General features: G+C 42.2%; 1 protein-coding gene across 1 annotated transcript in view; it reads left to right on the top strand.

Annotated features, from left to right (window-relative positions):
- The first annotated feature begins 322 nt into the window (after nucleotides 1–322).
- LOC307181041 (BCL-6 corepressor-like) overlaps nucleotides 323–23,686 on the top strand; it is a 44,771-nt gene continuing 21,407 nt past the window's right edge. The window contains 9 exon segments of the mRNA XM_079911809.1: nucleotides 323–401; nucleotides 924–1,185; nucleotides 1,188–3,423; nucleotides 3,425–3,728; nucleotides 4,799–4,982; nucleotides 8,459–8,698; nucleotides 9,548–9,861; nucleotides 10,198–10,452; nucleotides 21,413–21,579. Of these exon segments, the coding sequence (XP_079767935.1) occupies nucleotides 393–401; nucleotides 924–1,185; nucleotides 1,188–3,423; nucleotides 3,425–3,728; nucleotides 4,799–4,982; nucleotides 8,459–8,698; nucleotides 9,548–9,861; nucleotides 10,198–10,452; nucleotides 21,413–21,579 (3,971 nt within the window). The 5' untranslated portion in view covers nucleotides 323–392.

The raw sequence follows: 23,686 nt of genomic DNA on the forward strand, positions 1-23,686 counted from the left end.
CTGGGAAAAGCCTTAATTTTTCCTCCGATTTTGAAGGACAGTTTTGCAGATGTTGTAATGTTGTATTCTTGGTTAACAGTTATTTTCTTGCACACTTTTAATTTTATCATCCACTGCCTTTTTGCCTGCAAGATTTCAGCTAAGAAATTGGTTAATAATTTTATAGAGGTTCCCATGTTTGTGATGAGTCACTTTTCTCTTACTGCCGTTGAGATTCTGTCTTTGGCTCTGTCAGTGCCATCAGCTGGATACATTTCGAGCCTTTAAGTAGACCCTTACAGTTTACCTTTTACCAGTAAAATATGAAACACAGGACTATCTTCAGATACTAGGGAGAGGAAATCAAAAGATGCAACCACAGTTTGACCCTTAGACTCTTCATTGATTTCGAAATGAGACAGGTAATATGCCATGTTCCAGTTGTCCAATGGAAGATTGTTTCTGGTTATATTAATTTGTGCCTTCCTATATCCAGGAAAGAATCCCTCCCACAACCCTGACAGGGCTGGGGAGGTTTAGTGTGAGTTCTGAATCCCATGAGGGTAGTGCAAAGTGGTGGAGATGGTGTCCTCTCAATTGTAATATAGAATTTTTGCCAAGAAGGTGAACTTCTCAGAGTTAATAGATGACTTAATTAATATATATTAACTCTAAAGGGGTAAACATTTCACATGCTTTTAGAATGCTAGTTGAACGGAGCAGTGAAGAAAGCAGGCAGCACATTTCACTGCCCTGAGATAGGATTTATTTGTAGTAGTGGAAAAAGCAAGCCCTGTGAGTATTTTATTTTTAGTTCATCTTTAACCATGGATGCTCTAATGTTAGGCTGCTGTCATAATAAATTAACTTGCAGATTTTCTTTGGGGTGGGTACTGCTGCTTTGAAGGAATGGTAAGTAACACCCATGTTCTTTTTCTGTAAAGGTGGATGTGACTACTGCCCACTGGATCGATGGCGTGGCAGTGGTGAGCATGGACCGCAGTGGCCTGATTCCAAAAGAGCTCTGTGTACCTGAAGGCATTATATCTTCTGGCTTGTGTGAACTGGGCTCAGAGAAAGGTCAGGAGGCTGCCATGAGCTCTTTAGGTGGCCCTGGGTTTTCTTCAGAAAGAAGTCCAGAGATGCAGTTCAAACTGAATATACCCGAGACAGTGGAGGCTTCTGCTGTCTCTGGAGAACCCCCAGATGCTTCAGTGCTGTTTACAAAACACCACCTAGTATACAAAAAAGCGTTATACCTACAAGAGAAACATTGGGCTTAGATAGCTCTGCCAGTGCCAGATACAGCCCTTTCAACATCAGGGGTGCTAATTACCAGCAGATGCCCTGGGTCAATCCTTACATGGAGCAGGCCATGCCAGCCATCTCTCCTTTCCACAGCTCACCAAATAAGTATTCACTGTTCAGTGAATACAAGACCTTGCCACTTCAGCAGTCTCACAGCTTAGCCCAGCCGCTGTATTCTCCAGTTTTCGCAAATGAGCGAAAACTGTCAGTCCCTCACTCTGTCAGTCCCTACATCCCATCATCTCTTGCTTCAGCTGTGAGGCTCCCAGTGCCTTCAGACTCTCCACCTGTCCCGCCTCTGGTCCACTGTGCAGACAAAAGCCTGCCCTGGGAGATGGACGTCAGTCCTGGGAACCTGTTTAATTCCCACTCACATTTCCACGTTCAGAACAGTGAGCACTCTAGGGTGCTCTCTGCCAAGGTAGTCACCCATGGCCAGCTGGAGGACACAGCTCCTCTACTGCCCCCCTCCCCTTGGCCTTTACCAAGAGTCCGCTTTCCTTCCCAGCCCAGTGCAGACACCTACTCTGAATTTCATAAGCACTATGCCACGATTTCCACCTCGCCCTCCATTTCCCTGTCAAAGCCATATATGACGGTCAGCAGCGAGTTCCCCGTGGCCAGGCTCTGCAGCAGCAAATATCTGAAGACTCCAGAAGGAGGCAGAAGTACTCAGCCAGTTCCTGAGCACATCTGGAAAACAGCAGGTGAACACAGAAAAGGTGTCTGCTCACCTCCTGTGTTGGAGAAGCAGATGGTTACCAAAGATGTCACTAATAAGCTCCTAGACTTGTTTTCTGAAGTGGTGGGCGTAGATGCTTCCACAGCTGACCACATGAAAAAGATGGCTCCCAAGGTCCTGGTTTACAGCAGAACTGGAAGTGGCCAAGTGCTCTCCAGAAGTGAGATTCCGAAAGAAACACTGTCTCCTCCAGGAAACAGCTGTACTGCCTGTAGATCTGAGATCACTAACATGGCTACCTCATCCTGGGTGGTGCCTGGACCAAGGTGTAACAAAGAGAACAATGGCAAAGGCCTGCCTCTGAAAAACAAGGCCTTGGACTGGGCCATCTCCCAGCTGCACAGTTCTTCACGTCTCCAAGTGGAAAACACAGGTACTGCAGTCACTAACGTTTCGGGGTCAGTGCTGAGCACGGGTCACCCAGCCTTTGTGTTGCCAGTCCCAAATGCCAGTGCAGATGGCAACAAGACTAGCAGGAGCTCCATGGATTCCATGGCATGTTTTAATCAACACATGGGCCAGCCCCTGGCCACAACTGCCAAGCATGGCAGTGGCATCAGCAGCAAGGGCACCAAAGCCAGCAACCCAGAACCGAGTTTCAAAGCAAATGAGAATGGCCTCCCACCAAATTCAATATTTCTATCTCCAAATGAGGCGTTCAGGTCCCCACCAATTTCTTACCCTAGGAGTTACCTCCCTTACCCAGCACCTGAAAGCGTGCATCTGAGTCGCGTCTCCTTACATGGTGAGCAACCTATCTACCCTCACCCAGTTTTGTTGCCAAACAGTACTGTCTTTCCCGGGCACCTTGCCACAAAGCCTAGATTGCCCTACAGGGTACCCTTGGGCCAGCCAGAGTTTGTGGCCAACCAAGATGTGTTGGATATGGTGCAGCCCATTATGCCCACTAAAGAAGAGAAAACAGAGAAGTTGTCCTGGTCCCACGACAGAGCCTCCTATGAGGACTCAGCCGTTTGGAATCAGTTTCCTGAGGTGTTGGAAGCTAACAGCACCACGTTACATCCACAAGTCTCCACTGAAAAGAATGTAAATGCAAGCCTTATCTGGAATCAAGGGAAAACTCTCATCAGGAGTGACAGTCTTATCTGTGTACATCTTCTCAAGGAAGAGCCAGGTGCGAAACCTGATGCAGACCTATCCAAAGCCAGGTTCATGGCTGAGAGTGTTGGCCAGAGTGCTGAGCCCACCAAACCCCCAACTGGCCCAGCCCTGCAGCCACGCCAGGATTTTATTGCCCTGAAAGAGGAGTCGGGGCAGATCAGTGACTTTCAGGAAGCTTGTACTTTCAAACAAGCTCCAGGCCAGTCTGTCTTCCGTTTAAGCACGGAGAATATTCCAGTGGGAACCAACAAGGAGAACCTGGCGATGTCGGTCTTTATTCCTGGAGCCAAGCCTTGGGAATGATGGCCCTGGGGTAACTTCTGGTGAAACCCAAAAGGATCCCAAACCACTTTGCTTGGGCAGTGCCCCACCGAGCGTGGACATCACCCCCATTTATACCAAGGATGGAGTTGATGAGGCAGAATCAAACAATATCAAAGTTCTGAAACCAAAGCCATCTAAGCTGGCAAAGAGAATTGCAAACTCTACTGGTTATGTGGGTGACCAGTTCAAATGTGTCACTACTGAACTGTATGCAGATTCCAGGCAGCTCAGCCGGGAGCAGTGGGCATTGCAGGTGAGCCCCGCACCCAAATTTCAGGAGGTTGAGTAGTTGTCAGTGTTTTAAATGTATGAAGAGGATTGGGGGGACATGGTAGGGCAGGACAGTAGGCAGATTTAATTAATGAAGCTTATGGTAATTGAAATGTTTGAAAGGTCTCCAGTAAGGGGAGTACATGGTAGGACTTAGGAGGTTCATGTATCTGCATACTCCAAATTATTGTGTAGACTCTAAAAGGACTTCACTCAAATGCTAATATCAGAAGTTTTAATAATTGCAAAGATTGTATGATGTTTACAAGTTGCTTTAATTTCTGTGCTGTTACTGTATGTTAACAGTTATACCTAGAATTGCTGTTCAGAATGCCCTATGTGGTGATAGTTGGTGGAAGTGTGTGGGAGCTGCATGTCTGTGGCATTCGTGCAGCCTTCACACACACCCCTTGCATAATGAGCTATAGCCTGTTACTAAACTCAGTAGTGAATTATCATTCATGCAGGAATTTATCAAGATTTTTAGCATTATTTAAAAGATGAATAAAGTCAAATTATTGCTGTAAAGTCATGAAAAAAGTTGGCACATGTTTATAAAAATGGATAAAGTTATGTAAATGACTCATTGAATGCCCACCTTAATTACATGAATAGAAGGATTGCAAAAGGACAGTATTACATCTACCTGGCTCACCATCAGTTCTGCAATTTTCTGTTTTTCAAATTATTTTTACTAGAATATTACATAAACTTTTAGAATTAAATTTTATTACAAAATATTTGAAGGGAAGCTTATAGCTTATGCCCATCTTTGTTCATTGTGCATCTCTTCTTACTACTGTTTTATCTTTGTTGTTTTTATCTCCAAATGAGAATGTATTTTTGCAATAGTGTGTTCATGAATATACATACATGCAGCATATGTATTTGCATGCCAAATTTTATGAAAAGGATACGGTAAAACAGCTTTATTTCATAAATTGTATTTGTTTTCAGGCAAACCGTTTTTTGGAGATACTTTCCTTTAAGATAAGGCAACTAAAACGTCTTTAATGGTAAGCTGTACTTTTTCCATATTCATTCTCTTTCTAGCGTGCAATGTTGCGCTTCTTGGAGATGGAGAGGAAAGAGAGAAAATGTGGCCACCCTGCAACCAAAGACTCTGAGGTGTGCAAGTTCAGCCCTGCTGACCGGGAAAGGCTGAAAGGAAATCGGGGCAAAAAGTGGAAGAAGGTAACCCTGGAGGCCATTGACAACCAGAATGATAGTGAGAGAGGTAAGTAGCTTGAGTGTGGTACCACATCTATGAGAATGGGGTTGAGTCTATTCTCAGAGTTGAGAGGAAGGAATTCACTCTGCAGTTTGGTGGCTGCAGGGGGAAATAGGCTGCTCTTTCAGTCTGCAGAGTGAAGGGTTGATTGTCCTTTCGAAAGCTGTGGCATCCAAGAAAGAAGCACCTAGGGTGGGTTATTTCTTGGGACATATATCCTTTTTCAAAGAAGCACTGGCCCTGAATTTAGAAATACTCTAATATGGTACGTCTCTGGGTACATCTCTGTGGCAGTGGCCTACAAAAAGGTGAATTAACTTGAAAATGTGGTGGTCAAGATTTTCATTTACTCTATGATAATATAGGCAGTTGAGGTAAATTTTCACTTTAGAAGACAACATATGAGTTAGGTTCTTAAAACTAGGACGTGCATAAATAGGAACCATCAGTGGGAAGGACAAGGAGGCATTCATCCCTTCCTTCTCAAACACGCAGTGACGGTCTTCTTTGCCAGCTGTTTGGCTGGGTCAGACTTAGGACCTGCTCAGTGGAAATGGCTGGGCAGGAATTGGAAGAAGGCTGAGTCAAAGAGCTTCATGAAACTTTTTAGGTCAGGAAACCTCTCTTACACTACAGCATGTGTATGTTTTGTAAACTACTTTGAGTTTTGAACAGAGATTCCCAATGCCTCTTCTGTAGAGGAAATAAGTTTTAACAAGGTTAGCTTTTGCTAGAGTTTCCATAATTACCTGCAGAGGATGGAATTTAGATCATTGGTAAGTCTTAAACAATCAATACTTCCCCATTTTGTTTAGTGCTAACTGGGCATGGCTCAATAGTAGAGAGGTTGCTTTGTTGCTGTGATGACTTGTAAATGTTGCCGTGGTGATGCTTTTGTGAGGAAATGCTGTGGTACAACATGATATATTATGGGACATATGTGCTGTGAATCATATGACCGTGCTGCAGGAAGCAAGTGTTAAACATAGACATGGGGCTTCCCTGGTGGCGCAGTGGTTGAGAGTCCGCCTGCCGATGCAGGGGACACGGGGTCGTGCCCCGGTCCGGGAGGATCCCACGTGCTGCGGAGTGGCTGGGTCCGTGAGCCATGGCCGCTGAACCTGTGCGTCCGGAGCCTGTGCTCCGCAATGGAGGAGGCCGCAACAGTGAGAGGCCCGCATGCTGAAAAAAAAGAAAAGAAAAGAAAAGAACATAGTCATGGTAACATCTGCCTAGACTGCAAGACCAAGGACATGTGACTTTCTGTTTTTAGAAAAGTAGCTACAATGGCATATCCTCATGGTCAGTGCACCTACATATCTCTTTGTCTGTCTTCTTTGTCTTCAAGGGTAGTCATTTGGATAGGCCTTAAAATGACCTCAATTGCAAAAGACTAAATTGATATCTGCAGGAATGTGCTGTATAGCTTCTCTCCCATGTAGGTTGTATAGCCTGTGTATCTTGCACAGTCATAGGTGTTCTTCAGGAGCCCTCTTGAGAGGGCTTCATTTAAGAGAATCCAGATCTTTGCTGTGAGAGGCAGCACTGAAAAGGTCTCAGTTGTTCTATTTTTTTTTCTTGTAGTGTCTTAAGTGGGTATTTGGGGAAAGGGTGGATGGACCTAGTTTGGGAAAAAGATCCTCTTGTGAAAAGCAGAAGAAAACATAAACTGTGTGTGTGGATGAGTGATTTCAGTGAACCATGACTTTAGCAATGGAGCTTTCTGATAATAGTTCAGAATGAGGCGCCACAGACATCACACTTTGGGGTCCCTGGGGACAAGGCATGAGGAGACTGTAAGTTCAGGCACAGGAGTCCCATGCCTGGCTGAGCGGGAAGGGCAACACATGGGCTGCATGCTCCCAGACCTGGTGGGTGAAGGGGCACCCTCTGCACCCAGGCAGGTTTTACCAGGTGGGAAGCCTAGAGCCTGTCAGGAAAGGGCTCTTTCTGTGGGGGTGCTGTCATTCAATGAGGAGCAGGGAGATGAGGTTACCAGTGAATCACTCTTTGCCAGCACATGTGAAATAAGTCATCACAAGTGTTCTGGGTATTTTCTGTGGGCAGAAGGTGCCAGCCAAAAAATCAGGTGGGTGAGATATAAACTAATATCACTTTTACGAAGTTTGCATGAGGGTGAAAACTTAAGTAGAAAATATTCTCCTTGAGAATGATGCCTGTTTAGGAATGGTTGAAACTGTTATTAGAGATACAGGTGATTACATGACACCTGAAGTTAAAATGTAAAATTTGGACTTGGAATCTGAAACACTTGTGCTGATAAACTGATTCTTAATCTGATGATAAGTTATATGACAAGGAAGATAGGGTCCTGTCTATTCAACAACTGTTTTGTTGTTCATCTGGAACACACAAAATATCACCTAGCTAATCAGTCTTCAAACCACCTGTCTTGAGACATCCGTGAAAGGCATACGTGCCAATGAAAGGGATAGAAGTACATAGTGTCACGGGGGTGCTGAGATATCAAGGACCTTTCTCCTGGACAGGAAATGGTAACAGTTACATGGTTTCAGTGATACGGTTTTCACTTTAAGTGTGATGAGAGGACAGAGAAGGATTAGCAGTAACTAGATTGATTTCTTTGAAGTTGCCTCTGAACCTGTACATACACTAATAAACTTTGCTAAAGGGTTCCTCGTCCTAGTGCCATTGGTCTTCTCAGGTTCCCTGCATTCCTCTGCTTATCTTGAAGGTTGCAGTAGTAGCCTGGGCTGTAGGCCCAGAACATATAGTAGAGACCATATGCTTTGTCCCATAAAGGATGTGGGCTGTCTTTCACCACTTTGTTTACTGTCCCTTTTCCTTCATCATTTTTCCTGTTGACCCAAGTGAGTATTAGTGTTTTTCTTTCTGTAGGTGATATTTGGTAGATACTTGGTCTGTTTATTATATCAGCCTTCACTTAATTGAAAATATGGACATATGTTTTCATAGAGGTTTTCAGGTCAGTCTTGGCTTGCTTAGATTTTGCTGCCAAAAGAAAGGACCATGTATGCTTAAAAGGACTGCATATGCTTCGTGCCTCATTTTGGTTGTTTCCTTCATGCCCCCAACTGTAAAAGCATGAAGTTACTAGTCCATTCAGTATAGAAGATAAGGCATTTGTATTTTGAACAGTTGTAGTGGAAGAGCTCTGTTCTCATACCACTTCCAGGGCAGTATAGTAATGATTACATACAACCTACAGGCCCTTGGAAAGGTGCTCGTACCCCTTCTTCCCGGTTGCTAGATACTTAAGCCCCAAGATAGCTAAAGACAGAGAGACAAAGTCTCCCAAGACTTACGTTCCAGCAAAGAGAGTGACCACACTCCTCCTCCCTTCCTATACTCCCATTACTGATGTGTAAGACAGGCTAACTAACCCACCCCGCCAGGGTACTTTTTGGTTAATTTGTAGTTATTTCTCCATTAGATGACTGGCCTGAGAGGGAAATGACAGGTGTGCATTGAATTAACAGGGCTCCATCCCAAAAAGCAGCGCTACTTGCTCCATCTTACAGAACGGGAGCATCAGGTGTTGGCGGCAGAGAGCAAACCTTTCTGGCAAGGCAGGAAGGAAGTGACCCAGGCTGTTAAGCCTGAGGTCATTGCCCAGAGCAGTGAAATCTCTGAAGAGAAACCCAGCAGAAAGAGTGCAGAGGCCAAAGGCAACAGAAGCTGGTCGGAGGAGTTCCTCAAATCGAGTAACAATGATCAAGGTACACGGGGGGCCTCTCCTGGAGGGTGGGTCACCTGTCGTCTGTGGCAAAGGGCCCTGGACAGGACCTGAGCACCATCGAAGTTGGCTGAGTAGTACGTGGTAGGTGGGGAGTTCTCTCCTGAGGTCCTACTAGCCTCCATACTTCTTCCTTCTGCAATGTACAGTGAGGAGCTCAGTTGAAAGGAGGGAGATTTATTTCTTGGGCTTTTCTTACCCAGACCATGGCTGCTCAGGAAGGTAAGTCTTGTTGACCCTGTGGCATGACAGTGCCCTCATTCCAGCACCTTAGTATGTCAGTTTGGTAGTTCCTTAGAATGTAGGCTGGTTGTCCTTGGTTGGGAAGGTCCTGCATCTGAGCCCACTAGGTGGGGGTGTAAAATCATGAAGAGCTGACTCTTGCTCTCTTGTCATGGTTCTTTGAACAAACATGACACTCATTTTGTGGGTTAACTTATTTGCTGTTTGAATTTGAGTCATTAAAATATTAAGGCTTGGGCTTCCCTGATGGCGCAGTGGTTGAGAGTCCGCCTGTTGTTGCGGGGGACACAGGTTCGTGCCCCGGTCAGGGAAGATCCCGCGTGCCGCGGAACGGCTGGGCCCGTGAGCCATGGCCGCTGGGCCTGCGCGTCTGGAGCCTGTGCTCCGCAACAGGAGAGGCCACAACAGTGAGAGGCCCACGTACCGCAAAAAAAAAAAAAAAAAAATTAAGGCTTTGAAATGTAATTAGTATACCTTTGAAAACTGAAGTGATCAGTGTTAACAGTAGTTTTTTCTTCCTGTACCAGCTAAAACTTGTAACGCACGTTTCTGCCTTCCCTACACCTCACCCCTCCACCCCCCCTTTTAGACTTTCCTGTATCCTCCAGCTCCGTGCCCACGAAGAGGCTTTTATCTACCACTGTGGGCAACCAAATGCAGCCCCAGCCAAGCTGCACATCAGGCTTGATGATGCATACCAAACAGCAGAGAATTAAACAAAGCCATAAGCCAGGTGTACTGCACAGAGATGATCAAGAGGATTGCCAGGGTGCCATGCTGCTGCAGAAATACACTAATGGCACTGAGAAAACATCTGGGAAGAGACTGTGCAAAACCAAGCATTTGATTCCTCAGGGGCCCAGGCGGTGCACCTCACTGAAAAGCGACAGTGCAGATAGCCAGGTACCTTTTGACATCTCCTCCTGAATCAGGCTTGTGCAGGCACTCCATAAGTTATTGCTTGCCTACCTGTTTCCTGCTTCTCAAAGAACAAAGCTTTCCTTTTCCTGATCTCATTCCCCAAGTTGACTCACTTGTCCTAGCGACCATATCTCCTAGGTGGTGATGAAGTTTCAAACTAGTACGAATGAAATCCTTTCCCCAGTACCCTCTGACACCCCTCCCTCCTCCAAACACCTGAAAAGGAAAAAGTGCCTCCTTCTCAGGTTTGTAAGTCAGGGCAAGAATCAGCTGTTGGAAGATGGCCTTAAATGTTTGTACTGCCTGGTTTTGTGATAGGTGAACATCCAGAGATTCCGAAATCAGCCTGAGCTCACTTCTAACTGCGAACAGTCACCAGCCAAGCAGGACCAGAAGTACTTCAACAGTGTGCAGCAATTGCTGCCAGCTTCACAGACCTCACAGCTGCTATACTCAGGGTCATCTCCACAGACAACCCAGTGTCGCCCTTTGCACCCGAAAGCACGGAGACTTTCTGTCAATAAGAATACTGGAGAGACCCTCCTGCAGCGGGCTGCCCGACTTGGCTACGAGGTGGGTGTCCTCGTGTGTGTTTTTGTGGGTTCCTAGATTCAGAAATCACTGGCCACTCCTCCGTGACATGCGGTAGGAGGGTGCACTGCCTGGGACCAGGGCAGGGGAGGAGATGGCATTCAGAGCCCAGCGCCCTTCACATTAGGAGCTGGGCTTAGGTATTCTCCCAGGATGTTTATATTAGCCCTGCTGGTGCTGCCCTTCTTTTGGTGACTTGTTCAGTCAGGGTGTGAAAAGAAAGGCCGCTCTGATATTTACTTTGTTTAAGCAGGTGGCTTGGTTTGGCATCCTTTAGGCTTGCTCACTTACATCTGCTATCAAATTTGACATAATTCAGGGCTTGTGGAAATAAGCCTTTTGGATTCTGATTAGCAAGGGGAAGAGAACTTACTAGCCCCATTTTGGCTTGTTTATGAACAGATACACATGGGGGTCAGCTGTTGGTCAGTGTCTGCAGGGTAGGTGCTGAAGCAGCAGGGTTGTGGAAATGGAGGGGGACAGACCTCTATTCCTGAGAGGGTAGATGAGCCCAAGGGCAGATGAGAGGAGGGACTTAGACTTTGCTCCGAACTCCCTGCCCATTTCACCTGCATTTCCCCACCTAGCGTGGCTGATGTCAGTGGTAGATTGTATTGTCTCAGCACTCGTTCTAAGCCCACAAGATCATGGTAACGCATTTCATCCTTTCAGCCTTTTCGTGTGGTAGTAGCAAGTATTATCTTGACTTCAGATGAGGAATTTGAACCCCAGAGGGGTTAAAGTGCTACTTATGCAGGTAGCAGTTCACCAGTATGGCTCCAAAGCCAAGCCCCCCCATCTTCCCTTCTCTCCCCTACCCCACTGCTCTCCAAGGACTGTGTCACATTGGAATTGCCCTACTTACAATTTGAAATATCTGTGAAATAGATTACTGCCACTGTGCATCTTTACCACCACACAGGATTTAACTGAAACTGTGTCTCCTTCACCTTGGCCAGATTTGTGCTGCTGTCCAGTGTCCCGTGAGCCCTTTCTGAGTGCCCAGTTGTAGGTCTCCCATTGACCCTGAGCACACTTCATGAGTGGGTGGGAAGTTGTAAGTAAGCTAGCACCCTGTGGGACAGTCCTTTGAAACAGTAGCATTTTCTTAGTCTGGGATATTTTTAATTTGTGCCAACAAAAACAGTTTGATTTTGTTTGGGAATGGGTGGGGTACCCTTCAGATATTCCCAATTTCTAGTGTTAAAAAATAAACCAGAAATGTATTGTATGGGAGACTTGCCTGGCCTCATAACCATTCTGACTGTTGGTGACAGCAGTTATCATTTGTTTAGAAGCCACCACCCTTAAAAATTAGGAGGCATGTATTTAACCAACTTGCCTGCAACAGAGAAGGGTTTTCAGGTGGTTATCACATTTAGGTTACATTTCTCTAGCCGGGGCTATTGATTTGACCTTTTGACTCTCAACACTAGACATGAGTTATAAGTTTCATAGGTCATGTAAACTTGAAGTTGGGGTTTGACCTCTCTTGTCTGCAATTTCCCCAGGTGTTGAGTAAGAATAATCCTGTTCCTGGTATCTCATAGGTATTTCTGTGGGATAACATAAGATACATTCATTTGCAGAAATGAAAAGTACTATGTGATAGTAACACAGTTGAGTTGACAGTTGATGGCAGAAAGTCTGACCTGGTTACTGCTGCTTTGTTGCCACCCTCCACGTGAAGAGAGTTGAAATACCCATTAGCTATCATGTCTTTTTATTTCTGTGTACCCTTGAATTAGCTGTGGTAGTGATGAAGGTCTCCAGATGAAGGCCATAATTGTGAGAGCAAATAAACCCTGGGTTGATAGGATACCAGGTGGGCTGCCAAGATCTGGGTAAATTCATCTGTACAGAGCAGTCAGTGCCTTTCAGAGCCTTGTGACAGGGCCTCACCCTGGCTGGAGCACAAAACTCATTAGCTTTGCAGGTGTTCACTCGAGTCTGCCTAGTGAGGGCCTGCTAAAAGAGCAGCTTCATGCGGTATCCCAGTTCAGTAACCAGGGCTTCGGTGCAGGTGGCCTGGGAGTCCAGAGGATTGTGGGCTCTCTGGCAGATTAGGATCTGAATGAAGGAATCCATTTGTGGGCGTGCCTTCTCTCTTTCTTCTCTTGTTTTGGGAGGGAGCTGCTGCAGTGACCCAAAGTAACAGGGTGCTGATGGCCAGGTTTGCCAGCATGTCACATTAGGTTCATGGGATGAGCAAATGGAATATCCTAGTTAGCTCCCAAGTGGGTGGTCACCTTTGGTTGATGTGTCCTTGAAAAGTCATAAAAGGCTTCTCACTTCTGTGAGTGGCTGGAATGGCCCTTGTTTTAAATTTAGCAGGTGAGTTATTTAAGAGTTGTCACAATGAGGCCTGCTGTGACTCCAGTGAGCTCCCCCTTAACAAGTATTGGGTCCCCTGTAGTCTCCATCTACTTTGTTTCCTTTGTTGTCAGAACATGATAGCTCTCTGCTGAGCATGCCTTGTAGGAAAACAGTGTAACTTGTTTATTGGTGGCACATTTTGTTCTATATTTATGAAACTTTCTTAACCAAGGTGATAAAACATTGAATAAGTTGCTTCTCTTGTGTAGTGGGAGTATATCTGTGTATATATTTACACATTTTTAATAAACTATTTTTTTAATAAACTATTTTTTAGCAGCTTTAGGTTTTTAGAATTGAGCAAAAATACAGAGTTCCCTGTATTTGTACAAACTTCTCCCCCCCCCCAAATTCCTATTATTAATGTTTTGTTACAGTTGATATGTTGATAGTGACACATTATTAGTAACTAAAGTTCATAGTTTACATTAAAGTTCACTCTGTTTTCTACAGGCTCTGGTTTTGATTAACTACTGATATTATAACATACCAAAGAAATGAAATTAGTAACAGTGATTCTAATACAAACTCTTTATATTCTGTTCACATTCTGAAAAGTAGGAGGGATACACTTTTACTTAATACGTGAAATGCGTAGGTTGATTCCTGTCACCAACATAAGCAAATATGAAATATTACATTGATTCAACCCCAACTGGGATGGAGAATGAAGCAAAATACAGCACTTTATGTAGTCCATGGGGAGAGCCTCTTATTTTTTTCTGTATTTTTTTATTGCAGTATACTTGCTTTACAATATTGTGTTAGTTTCTGCTGTACAGCAAAGTGAATCAGTTATACATACACATATATCCATTGTTTTAGATTTCCTTCCCATTAAGGTCACCACAGAGCATTGAGTAGAGTTCCCTGTGCTATACAGTATGTTCTCGCTAATTACCTGTTTTATACATAGTAGTGTATATATGTCAGTCCCAAACTCCCAGTTCATCCCACTCACCCCCCATCCCCCTTGGCATCCCATATGTTTGTTCTCTACGTCAGTGTCTCTATTTCTGCTTTGTAAATAAGATCGTCTATACCAGTTTTCTCAGATGCCACATATGTGAGTCAATATACGATATTTATTTTTCTCTTTCTGACTGACTTCACTCTGTATGACAGTCTCTAGGTCCATCCACGTCTCTACAAATGGCCCAATTTTGTTCCTTTTTATAGCTGAGTAATATTCCATTGTGTATATGTACCACATGTTCTTTGTCATTCACCTGTAGATGGACATTTAGGTTGCTTCCATGACCTGGCTATTGTAAATAGTGCTGCAGTGAACATTGTGGTACATGACTCTTTTTGAATTATGGTTTTCTCAGGGTGTATGCCCAGTAGTGGGATTGCTGGGTCGTATGGTAGTTCTATTTTCAGTTTTTATAGGAACCTCAATACTGTTCTCCGTAGTGGCTGTATCAGTTTACATTCCCACCAGGAGTGCAAGAGGGTTCCCTTTTCTCCACATTCTCTCCAACATTTATTGTTTGTAGATTTTTTGATGATGGCCATTCTGACTGATGGGAGGTGATATACCTCCTTGTAGTTTTGATTTGCATTTCTCTAATAATTAGTGATGATGAGCATCTTTTCATGTGCCTCTTGGCCATCTGTATGTCTTCTTCAGAGAAATTTAGGTCTTCTCCATTTAGGTCTTCCACCCATTTTTTGATTGGGTTGTTTGTTTGCTCCATGAACTGTTTGTATATTTTGAAGGTTAATCCTTTGTCCGTTGCTTTGTTTGCAAATATTTTCTCCCATTCTGGAGCATTGTCTCTTCGTCTTGTTTATGGTTTCCTTTGCTATGCAAAAGCTTTTAAGTTTAATTAGGTCCAATTTCTTTACTTTTGCTTTTATTTTCATTACTTTAGGAGCTGGGCAAAAAAGATCTTGCTGTGGTTTATGTCAAAGAGGGTTTTTCCTATGTTTTCCTCTAAGAGTTTATAGTGTTCTAATTTACATTTAGGTCTTTAATCCATTTTGAGTTTATTTTTGTGTATGATGTTAGGGAGTGTTCTAATTACATTCTTTTACATGTAGATGTTCAGTTTTCTCAGCATCACTTATTGAAGTGGCTGTCTTTTCTACATTGTATATTCTGGCCTCCTTTGTCATAGATTAGGTGACCATAGGTGTGTGGGTTTACCTCTGGGCTTTCTGTCCTGTACTATGGATGTATCTTTCTGTTTTTCTGCCAGTACCATACTGTCTTGATTACTGTAGCTTTATAGTATAGTCTGAAGTCAGGGAGCCTGATTACTGCAGCTCCATTTTTCTTTCTCAGGTTTGCTTTTGCTATTTGAGGTATTTTGTGGTTCTATACAAGTTGTAAAATTTTTTGTTCTAATTCTATGAGAAATCCCATTGGTAACTTGATAAGGATTACATTGATTCTGTAGATTGCTTTGGGTAGTACAGTCATTGTCACAATGTTGATTCCTCCAATCCAAGAACATGGTATATCTCTCCATCTGTTTCTGTTGTCTTTGACTTCTTTCATCAGTATCTTGTAGTTTTCTGTGTACTGGTCTTTTGCCTCCTTAGGTAGATTTATTCCTAGGTATTTTATTCTTTTTGTTGCATTGGTAAATGGGAATGTTCCCTTGATTTCTCTTTCTGATCTTCCATTGTTAGTGTACAGGAATGCGAGAGATTTCTGTGCATTACTTTTGTATCCTGCAACTTTACCAAATTCATGGATGAGCTCTAATAGTTTTCTGGTGGCATCTTTAGGATTTTCTAGGTATAGTATCATGTCATCTGCAAACAGTGACAGTTTTACTTTTCCAATTTGGATCCCTTTTATTTCTTTTTCTTCTCTGATTGCCACTGCTAGGACTTCCAAAACTATGTTGAATAACAGTAGCGAGAGTGGACACCTTTTTGTTTCTGATTTTATAGGAAATGCTTTCAGTTTCTCACCACTGAGAATAGTGTTTGCTGTGGGTTTGTCATATCTGGCCTTTATTATGTTGAGGAATGTTCCCCCTATGCCCACTTTCTGGAGAGATTTTATCATAAATCGCTGTTGAATTTTGTCAAAAAATTTTCCTGCATCTATTGAGATGATCATATGGTTTTTGGGTTTTTTTTTTTTTTGGATCATATGGTTTTTATCCTTCAGTTTGTTACCATAGTGTATCACAGTGATTGATTTGCATATATTGAAGAATCCTTGCATCCCTGGGATAAATCCTACTTGATCATGGTGTATGATCTTTTTAATGCATTGTTGGATTTATTTTGTTGAGGATTTTTGCATCAGTGTTCAAAAATTTGATATTGGTCTGTAATTTTCTTTTTTTTGTGCTTTCTTTGTCTGGTTTTGGTACCAAGGTGATGGTGGCCTTGTAGAATGAGTTTGGGAGTGCTCCTCTGTGTAATTTTTTCCAGAGTTTTAGAAGGATAGGTGTTAGCTCTTCTGTAAATGTTTGATAGAATTAGCCTGTGAAGCCATCTGGTCCTGGACTTTTGTTTGTTGGAATATTTTTAATCACAGCTTCAGTTTCATTACTTGTGATTGGTCTGTTCATATGTTCTATTTCTTCCTGGTTCAGTCTTGGAAGGTTGTACTTTTCTAAGAATTTGTCCATTTCTTCCAGGTTGTCCATTTTATTGACATACGGCTGCTTGTAGTAGCCTTTGATCCTTTGTATTTCTGCGGTATCAGTTGTAAGGTTTTTTTCATTTCTAATTTTGTTGATTTGAGTCCTCTCCCTCTTTTTCTTGATGAGTATGGCTAAAGGTTTATCAATTTTGTTTATCTTTTCAAAGAACCAGCTTTTCGTTTTATTGATCATTGCTATTGTTTTTTTTTCATTTCTATTTTATTTATTTCTGCTCTGATCTGATCTTCTGATCTGATGATCAGATCTTCTGATCTTTATGATCTTTCCTCTACTAAATTTGGGTTTTATTTGTTCTTTTTTCCCTAGTTGTGTTAGGTGTAAGTTCAGTTTGTTTGAGACTTTTCTTGTTTCTTTTTTCTTTCTTTTTTTTTTTTTTTTTTGTGGTACGCGGGCCTCTCACTGTTGTGGCCTCTCCCATTGCGGAGCACAGGCTCCGGACGCGCAGGCTCAGTGGCCATGGCTCACGGGCCTAGCCGCTCCACAGCACGTGGGATCTTCCCAGAATGGGGCACAAACCTGCTTCCCCTGCATCGGCAGGCAGACTTGTCAATCACTGTGCCACGAGGGAAGCCCTTTTCTTGTTTCTTGAGTTAAGAGTGTGTTGCTATAAACTTCCCAGTTAGAACTGCTTTTGTTGTGTCCCATAGATTATAGACAATGTTTTCATTGTCATTTGTTTGTAGGTATTTTTTTGATTTCCTCTTTGGTTTCTTCAGTGATCTCATTGGTCATTTAGTAGCATATTATTTATCCTCCATGTGTTTGTATTTTTTACAGTTTTTTTTCCTGTAATTTATTTCTAATATCATAGCATTGTGGTTAGAAAAGAGGCTTGATATGATTTCAGTTTTCTTAAATTTACCAAGGCTTTGATTTGTGACCCAGGATGTGGTCTGTCCTGAAGAATGTTCCATGAGCACTTGAGAAGAAAGTGTATTGTGCCACTTTTGGAAGGAATGTCCTATAAATATCAATTAAGTCCATCTTTTTAATGTGTCGTTTAAAGCTTGTGTTTCCTTATTTATTTTCATTTTGGATGATCTGTCCATTGGTGTTAGTGGGTTGTTAAAGTCCCCCAGTCTTATTGTTTTACTGTCAATTTCCCCTTTTATGGCTGTTAGCAGTTGCCTTATGTATTGAGGTGCTCCTATGTTGGATGCATATATATTTATAATTGTTATATCTTCTTCTTGCATTGGTCCGTTGATCATTATATAGTGTCCTTCCTTATCTCTTGTTACAGTCTTTATTTTAAAGTCTATTTTTCGTGAAACGAGTATTGCTACTCCAGTTTTCTTTTGATTTCCATTTGGATGGAATATCTTTTTCCGTCCCTTCACTTTCAGTCTGTATGTGTTCCTGAGTGAAGTGGGTCTTTTGTAGACAACATATATAAGGTCTTGTTTTTGTATCCATTCAGCCAGCCTATGTCTTTTGGTTGGAGCGTTTAATCCATTTACATTTAAGGTAATTATTGATAAGTTTGTTTCTATTACCATTTTCTTAATTGTTTTGGGTTTGTTATTGTAGGTCTTTTCCTTCTCTTGTGTTTCCTGCCTAGAGAAGTTCCTTTATTATTTGTTGTAAAGCTGGCTTGGTGGTGCTGATTTCTCTTAGCTTTTGCTTCTCTGTAAAGCTTTTGATTTCTCCATCGAATCTGAATGAGATGCTTGCTGGGTAGAGTAATCTTGGCTGTAAGCTTTTCTCTTTCATCACTTTAAGTATATTCTGCCACTCCCATCTGGCCTGCAGAGTTTCTGCTGAAAAATCAGCTGATAACCTTATGGGGATTCCTTTGTATATTATTTTTTGCTTTTCATTTGCTGCTTTTAATATGTTTTCTTTTAATTTAATTTTTGTTAATTTTATTAATATGTGTCTCGGCATGTTTCTCCTTGGGTTTGTCCTGTATGGGACTCTCTGCACTTCCTGGACTTGATTGACTATTTCCTTTCCCATGTTAGGGAAGTTTTTGACTATAGCCTCCAAATATTTTCAGACCCTTTCTCTCTTCTTCTGGGACACCTATGATTCGAATATGGTGCATTTAAGGTTGTCCCGGAGGTCTCTGAGATTGTCCTCATTTATTTTCTTTCTTTTTTCTTTATTCTGCTCTGCAGCAGTTATTTCCACCATTCTGTCTTTCAGCTCACTCATTCTTCTGCTTCAGTTATTCTGCTATTGATTCCTTCTAGAATAGTTTTAATTTCAGTCATTGTTTTGTTCATCTCTGTTTGTTCTTTAGTTGGTGTGTTGTGGGGTGTCTGTGGGCTTAGTACTTTAGGCAGCCTGTCTGCTGGTGAGTGGGTTTGTGTTCCTGTCTTGCTTGTTGTTTGGCGTGGGCCGTTCAGCACTGGAGCCTGCAGGCAGTTGGGTGGAGCTGGGTCTTGGAGTTGAGATGGAGACCTGCAGGAGAGCTCTAGGAGAGCGGTTTAATATTCCCTGCGGCTGGGAATTGTCTAGTGTTCCAGCATCCTGGACTTGGTTCTCCCACCCCAGAGGCTCAGGCTCGACCTCCAGCCTGGGAACTAAGACCCAGCAAGCCACACAGCTTGGCATAAAAGGGGAAGAAAAGAGAAAGGGTTGAATGAAAACAAACATTCAACCCCAAGACAAATAGCAATGACAAAACAAGCAAACAGAAACAACAATTAAGAACAAACAAATGAACAGACAGACAAGACCCCAGACAGATGGTAAAAGCAGAGCCAAACAAGAACAACAACAAAAAAAGAAACACGCAAACATACAAAAAAAGAGAAACAAAAAAACAGGGAAACCAAAAAACAAGAGAAAAAAACAGAAACAAAAGAACCCCAAAATGAAATCAAACAATTAAAAACAAAACTGACAAAAACAAAAAAGAAAAAAAGGCAGAATGCAAACTGAAGGAAAAAGGAAAGAAAACAAAGCAAACAGAAAAATGATTAAACAAAAAATAAAGATGAGAAGAAATAGAACATAGAAAAAAACAACAAAATAGAACAAAGGAAAGGAAAAAAACAAGGAAGAAAAACAGAGCAAGAAAAAAGTAACAGAGAAATAGAAATATAAAAACAATTTTAAGAACCTGAAAAAATTTAAAAAACTAAATGAAAAGAAAAATAAATTTTTAAAAACCAACAGAACAGAACAAAACATACACACATACAAAATAAGAAACAAAAACAGAGAAAACAAAAAACAAGAGGACAACTAGACAAACAAAAGTATCCCAATATGAAATCAAACAATTAAAAACGGAAATAAGAAATACAAAGAAATAAAAAATACAAAAGCAGAATGCAAACTGAAGTAAAAAGCAAAAACACAAACACACAAATAAAAAAAGTAAGAAAAGATAAGAACAAATTGAAAAAAGGAAAAAGATAGAAAGTAGAACAAAGGAAAAGAAAAAACACAAGGAAGAAACAACAAGGAAAAAGTAACAGAGAAATAGAAATATAAAAAATTAAAAACATATGGAAAGTATAAACAATAGAAATAAAAATAAAAACAAACAAAAAACAAGAGAACAGAACAAAACATAAAAAATAGTAATAATAATATTTTCCTGGGTCTCAGATGTCAGTGTCCTTGCCTCCACCATGAGGCACGGCGAACCTCCGCCTCGCCAGGAGGCCCTCCAAAACCTCTCAGTAGGTCTCTGTTTCCCCTGTGGGCACTGTGGAGGCAGCTCAGACTCTGTCTTGGCCCAACTCCTGCATGTACTAGTACCCAGAGTCCACAACTGCTTAGAGCTAGACCAGTGTCATTTGTGTGAACACTAATCCATTCAGTTATTCCATAGATGCAGGGTTTACCAAGCTGATTGTAGGGACTTAATCTGCGACTTGTGCATTTGCTCAGAAAGATTTTTGTTCTTGTTCCTTAGTTGCCCTGCTCCTGGGGCTCAGCTGTGGTTTTAGCCCCACCTCTGTGTGTGGGCCACCCACAGGGTTGTGCTTCTGAGGCTGCTCTGGAGCACTCGGGTCTGCCCCTGTGAGGGCAGGTTGTGGAGGTGGCACAACTCCCTGGGTTGCGGGAACCCTGGCAGTGACAGGTGCATGAGAAAGCTGGAGGCCGTGGGCACAATAGATGTAGCCCTAATACCTGGCTGTCTGTGCAAGAAGGTTAGCCCTGGAGGGGGCTTTTCTTAGCCCTAGCTGCAGGCACAAGAAGCTCAGCCCTGGTGGTGGCTTTTCCTTGTGCCTGCGGCAGGTGTGACAAAGTCAGCCCTGGAGGAGGCTTTTCTTAGCCTTGGCCGCAGGCATGAGAAGATCAGCCCTGGAGGGGGCTTTTCCTAGTTCCTGGTAGCAGGCCTGAGAAGGTCAGCCCTGGTGGGGGCTTTCGTAGTGCCTGGCGGGGCATGGGGCCAGCACATGGAGAAAGAGGCTGCGATAACAGGCTCCACTCCTGCGTGTCACTCAATGGTGGCTCCTTGCTTCTGTGACAGTCTGGGTTTTCTCTATGATCATTTTCGAGAGGGACTCTTCTTTAATATAAAAACAGAAGCATTTGCTTCCCAGGTTCTGATCTTTACAGGAGCAAGAGGACCTGGCTAACCTCCTGGGTTTCCCTCCCTCTTTAAGGTTAGGGATGTTCTTTACCTCATTTACTCTCTTCTTGTGTGTTGGTTTTCTATATTTTTATCTAAACTTGTATTGTCATCCACTACCACCTGCCAAGTATACCCATCAAATGGGAGTGCTTTTGTACTTACCAATGCATCGTCTAAGGTATTAGCAGCCCTTGACAACACTGTCTCCGTCATCAAGACTTTCACACACACACCTTCCACCAAGATGGATATTGCCTGCCCATGCTACAGTGGGTTCTCAGGCCTGAGGGTGGACGTCTTTGAAAATGGATACTACCAAGCTATGGAGAGATCATTATTATGAGGTTTATTGTGTGCAATCTGATGGCATCCCCTTTTCTCCTCCACGTAGGAATTGGTCTTGTACTGCCTGAAAAACAAGATTTGTGACATTAATCATCAGGACAATGCAGGTTACTGTGCTCTACATGAAGCTTGTGCAGGAGGGTGGCTCCATATTGCTGAACATCTTCTTAAATACGGTGCTGACGTCAACTGCAGTGCCCAGGATGGAACCAGGTTAGTGTTGTGTCTTGCTAGGGCACTAGCAGTGGTCCTCAGGTATGTGGGAAACACTTAAGGAAATATGAGTAATCACATTGATGACAGAGTACTCCAGAATTGAATCAAATGTATATTTCTGGCCAAGTTGAGTATTACTTCAATTTTTCTTATGTTTTTCAATTGAAGTATATAGGTGATTTACAGTGTTGTGTTAGCTTCAAGTATACAGCAAGGTGATTCAGTTATGCCTATAAACATATGTATATTTTTCTGATTCTTTTCCATTACAGTTTATTGCAAGATATATATAGTTCTTTGTGCTATACATTATAAATCCTTGTTGATTGTCTATTTTATATATAATAGTGTGTATATTCATCCCAAACTCCTAATTAATCCCTTCCCCCCTTTCCCTTTTGGTAACAATAAGTTTGTTTTCTATGTCTTTGAGTCTATTTCTGTTTTATAAATAAGTTCATTTGTATCATTTTTTAGATTCTACATATAAGTGGTATCATATGGTATTTGTCTTTGACTTTACTTACTGTGACAATCTCGGAGGTCCATCCATGTTGCTGCAAATAACATTACTTCATTCTTTTTTATGGCTGAGTAATATTCCATTATATATATGTGTCTCATTTTCTCTATCCATTCATCTGTCAGTGGACATTTAGCTTGCTTTAGTGTCTTGACTATTGTAAAAGTGCTGCTGTGAACATTGGGGTATCGTTACTAATTAGAGTTTTCTCCTTATACATGCCCGGGAGTGGGATTGCAGGATCATGTGGTAGTTCTGTTTTTAGTTATTTTTAGAAACCTCCATACTGTTTTCCACAGTGGCTATACCAATTTACATTCCCACCAATGTGCACAAAAGTTGTCCTTTAATTTTGTGGTTGGTTTCCTGTACTGTACTAAAGTCTAATTACGTTCTGTTTGTTAATTTTTGCTGTTGTTTCCTTTACTTTAGGAGATAGAACCAAAACGATATTACTGCAATTATGTCAAAGAGTGTTCTCCCTATGTTTTTCTCAAGGAGTTTTATACTGTCCCACCTTACATTTAGGTGTTTAATCCATTTTGAGTTTATATTTGTATATGGTGATAGACACTATTCTAATTATATTCTTTTACATGGAGCTGTCCAGTTCTTCCACCATGCCTTATTGAAGAGGCTATCTTTTCTCTAGTACATATTCTTGTCTCCTTTGTCATAGAGTAGGTGACCATAAGTGCATGAGTAAATTTCTGGGCTTTCTACCCTGTTCTGTTGATCTCTTTATCTGTTTTATGCCAATACCATACTGTTCGGGTTTTTTTTTGGGGGGGGGGGTTAAATTTTTTAAATTTTTATTTATTTATTTTTATTGGAGTAAAATTGTTTTACAATGTTCTGTTAGTTTCTGCTGTACAAGGAAGTGAACCATCTATGTGTATACGTGTATCCCCTCCCTCTTGGACCTCCCTCCCACGCCCCTCATCTCACCATCTTGGTTGTCACAGAGCACCCAGCTTAGCCATGTGCTATATACAGCACGACCCACTAGCTATCTGTTTTACACATGGTAGTGTATTTATGTCAAACCAAATCTCCCAGTTTGTCCCACCCTCCCCTTCCCCGCTGTGTCCATATGTCCATTCTCTATGTCTGTGTCTCTATTCCTGTCCTACAAATGGGTTCATCTGTATCATTTTTTTAGATTCCACATACATGCATTAATATATGATATTTGTTTTTCTTTTTCTGGTTAACCTCACTCTGTGTGACAGACTCTAGTTCCATCCATGTCTCTGCAAATGACCCAGTTCATTCCTTTTTATGGCTGAGTAATATTCCATTGTATATATGTACCACATCTTTATCCATTCATCTGTTGTTGGACATTTAGGTTGTTTCCATGTCCTGGCTATAGTAAATAATGCTGCAATGAACATTGGGCTATATGTGTCCTTTTGAATTATGGTTTTCTCAGGGTATATGCCCAGTAGTGGGATTGCTCGGTCCTATGGTAGTTCTATTTGTAGTATTTTAAGGAACCTCCATACTGTTCTCCAGAGTGGCTGTATCAATTTACATTCCCACCAACAGTGCAAGAGGGTTCCCTTTTCTCCACACCCT

The sequence above is a fragment of the Stenella coeruleoalba genome (genome assembly GCF_951394435.1).
Source record: "Stenella coeruleoalba genome assembly, chromosome: Y".
Taxonomy (NCBI): Eukaryota; Metazoa; Chordata; class Mammalia; order Artiodactyla; family Delphinidae; genus Stenella; species Stenella coeruleoalba.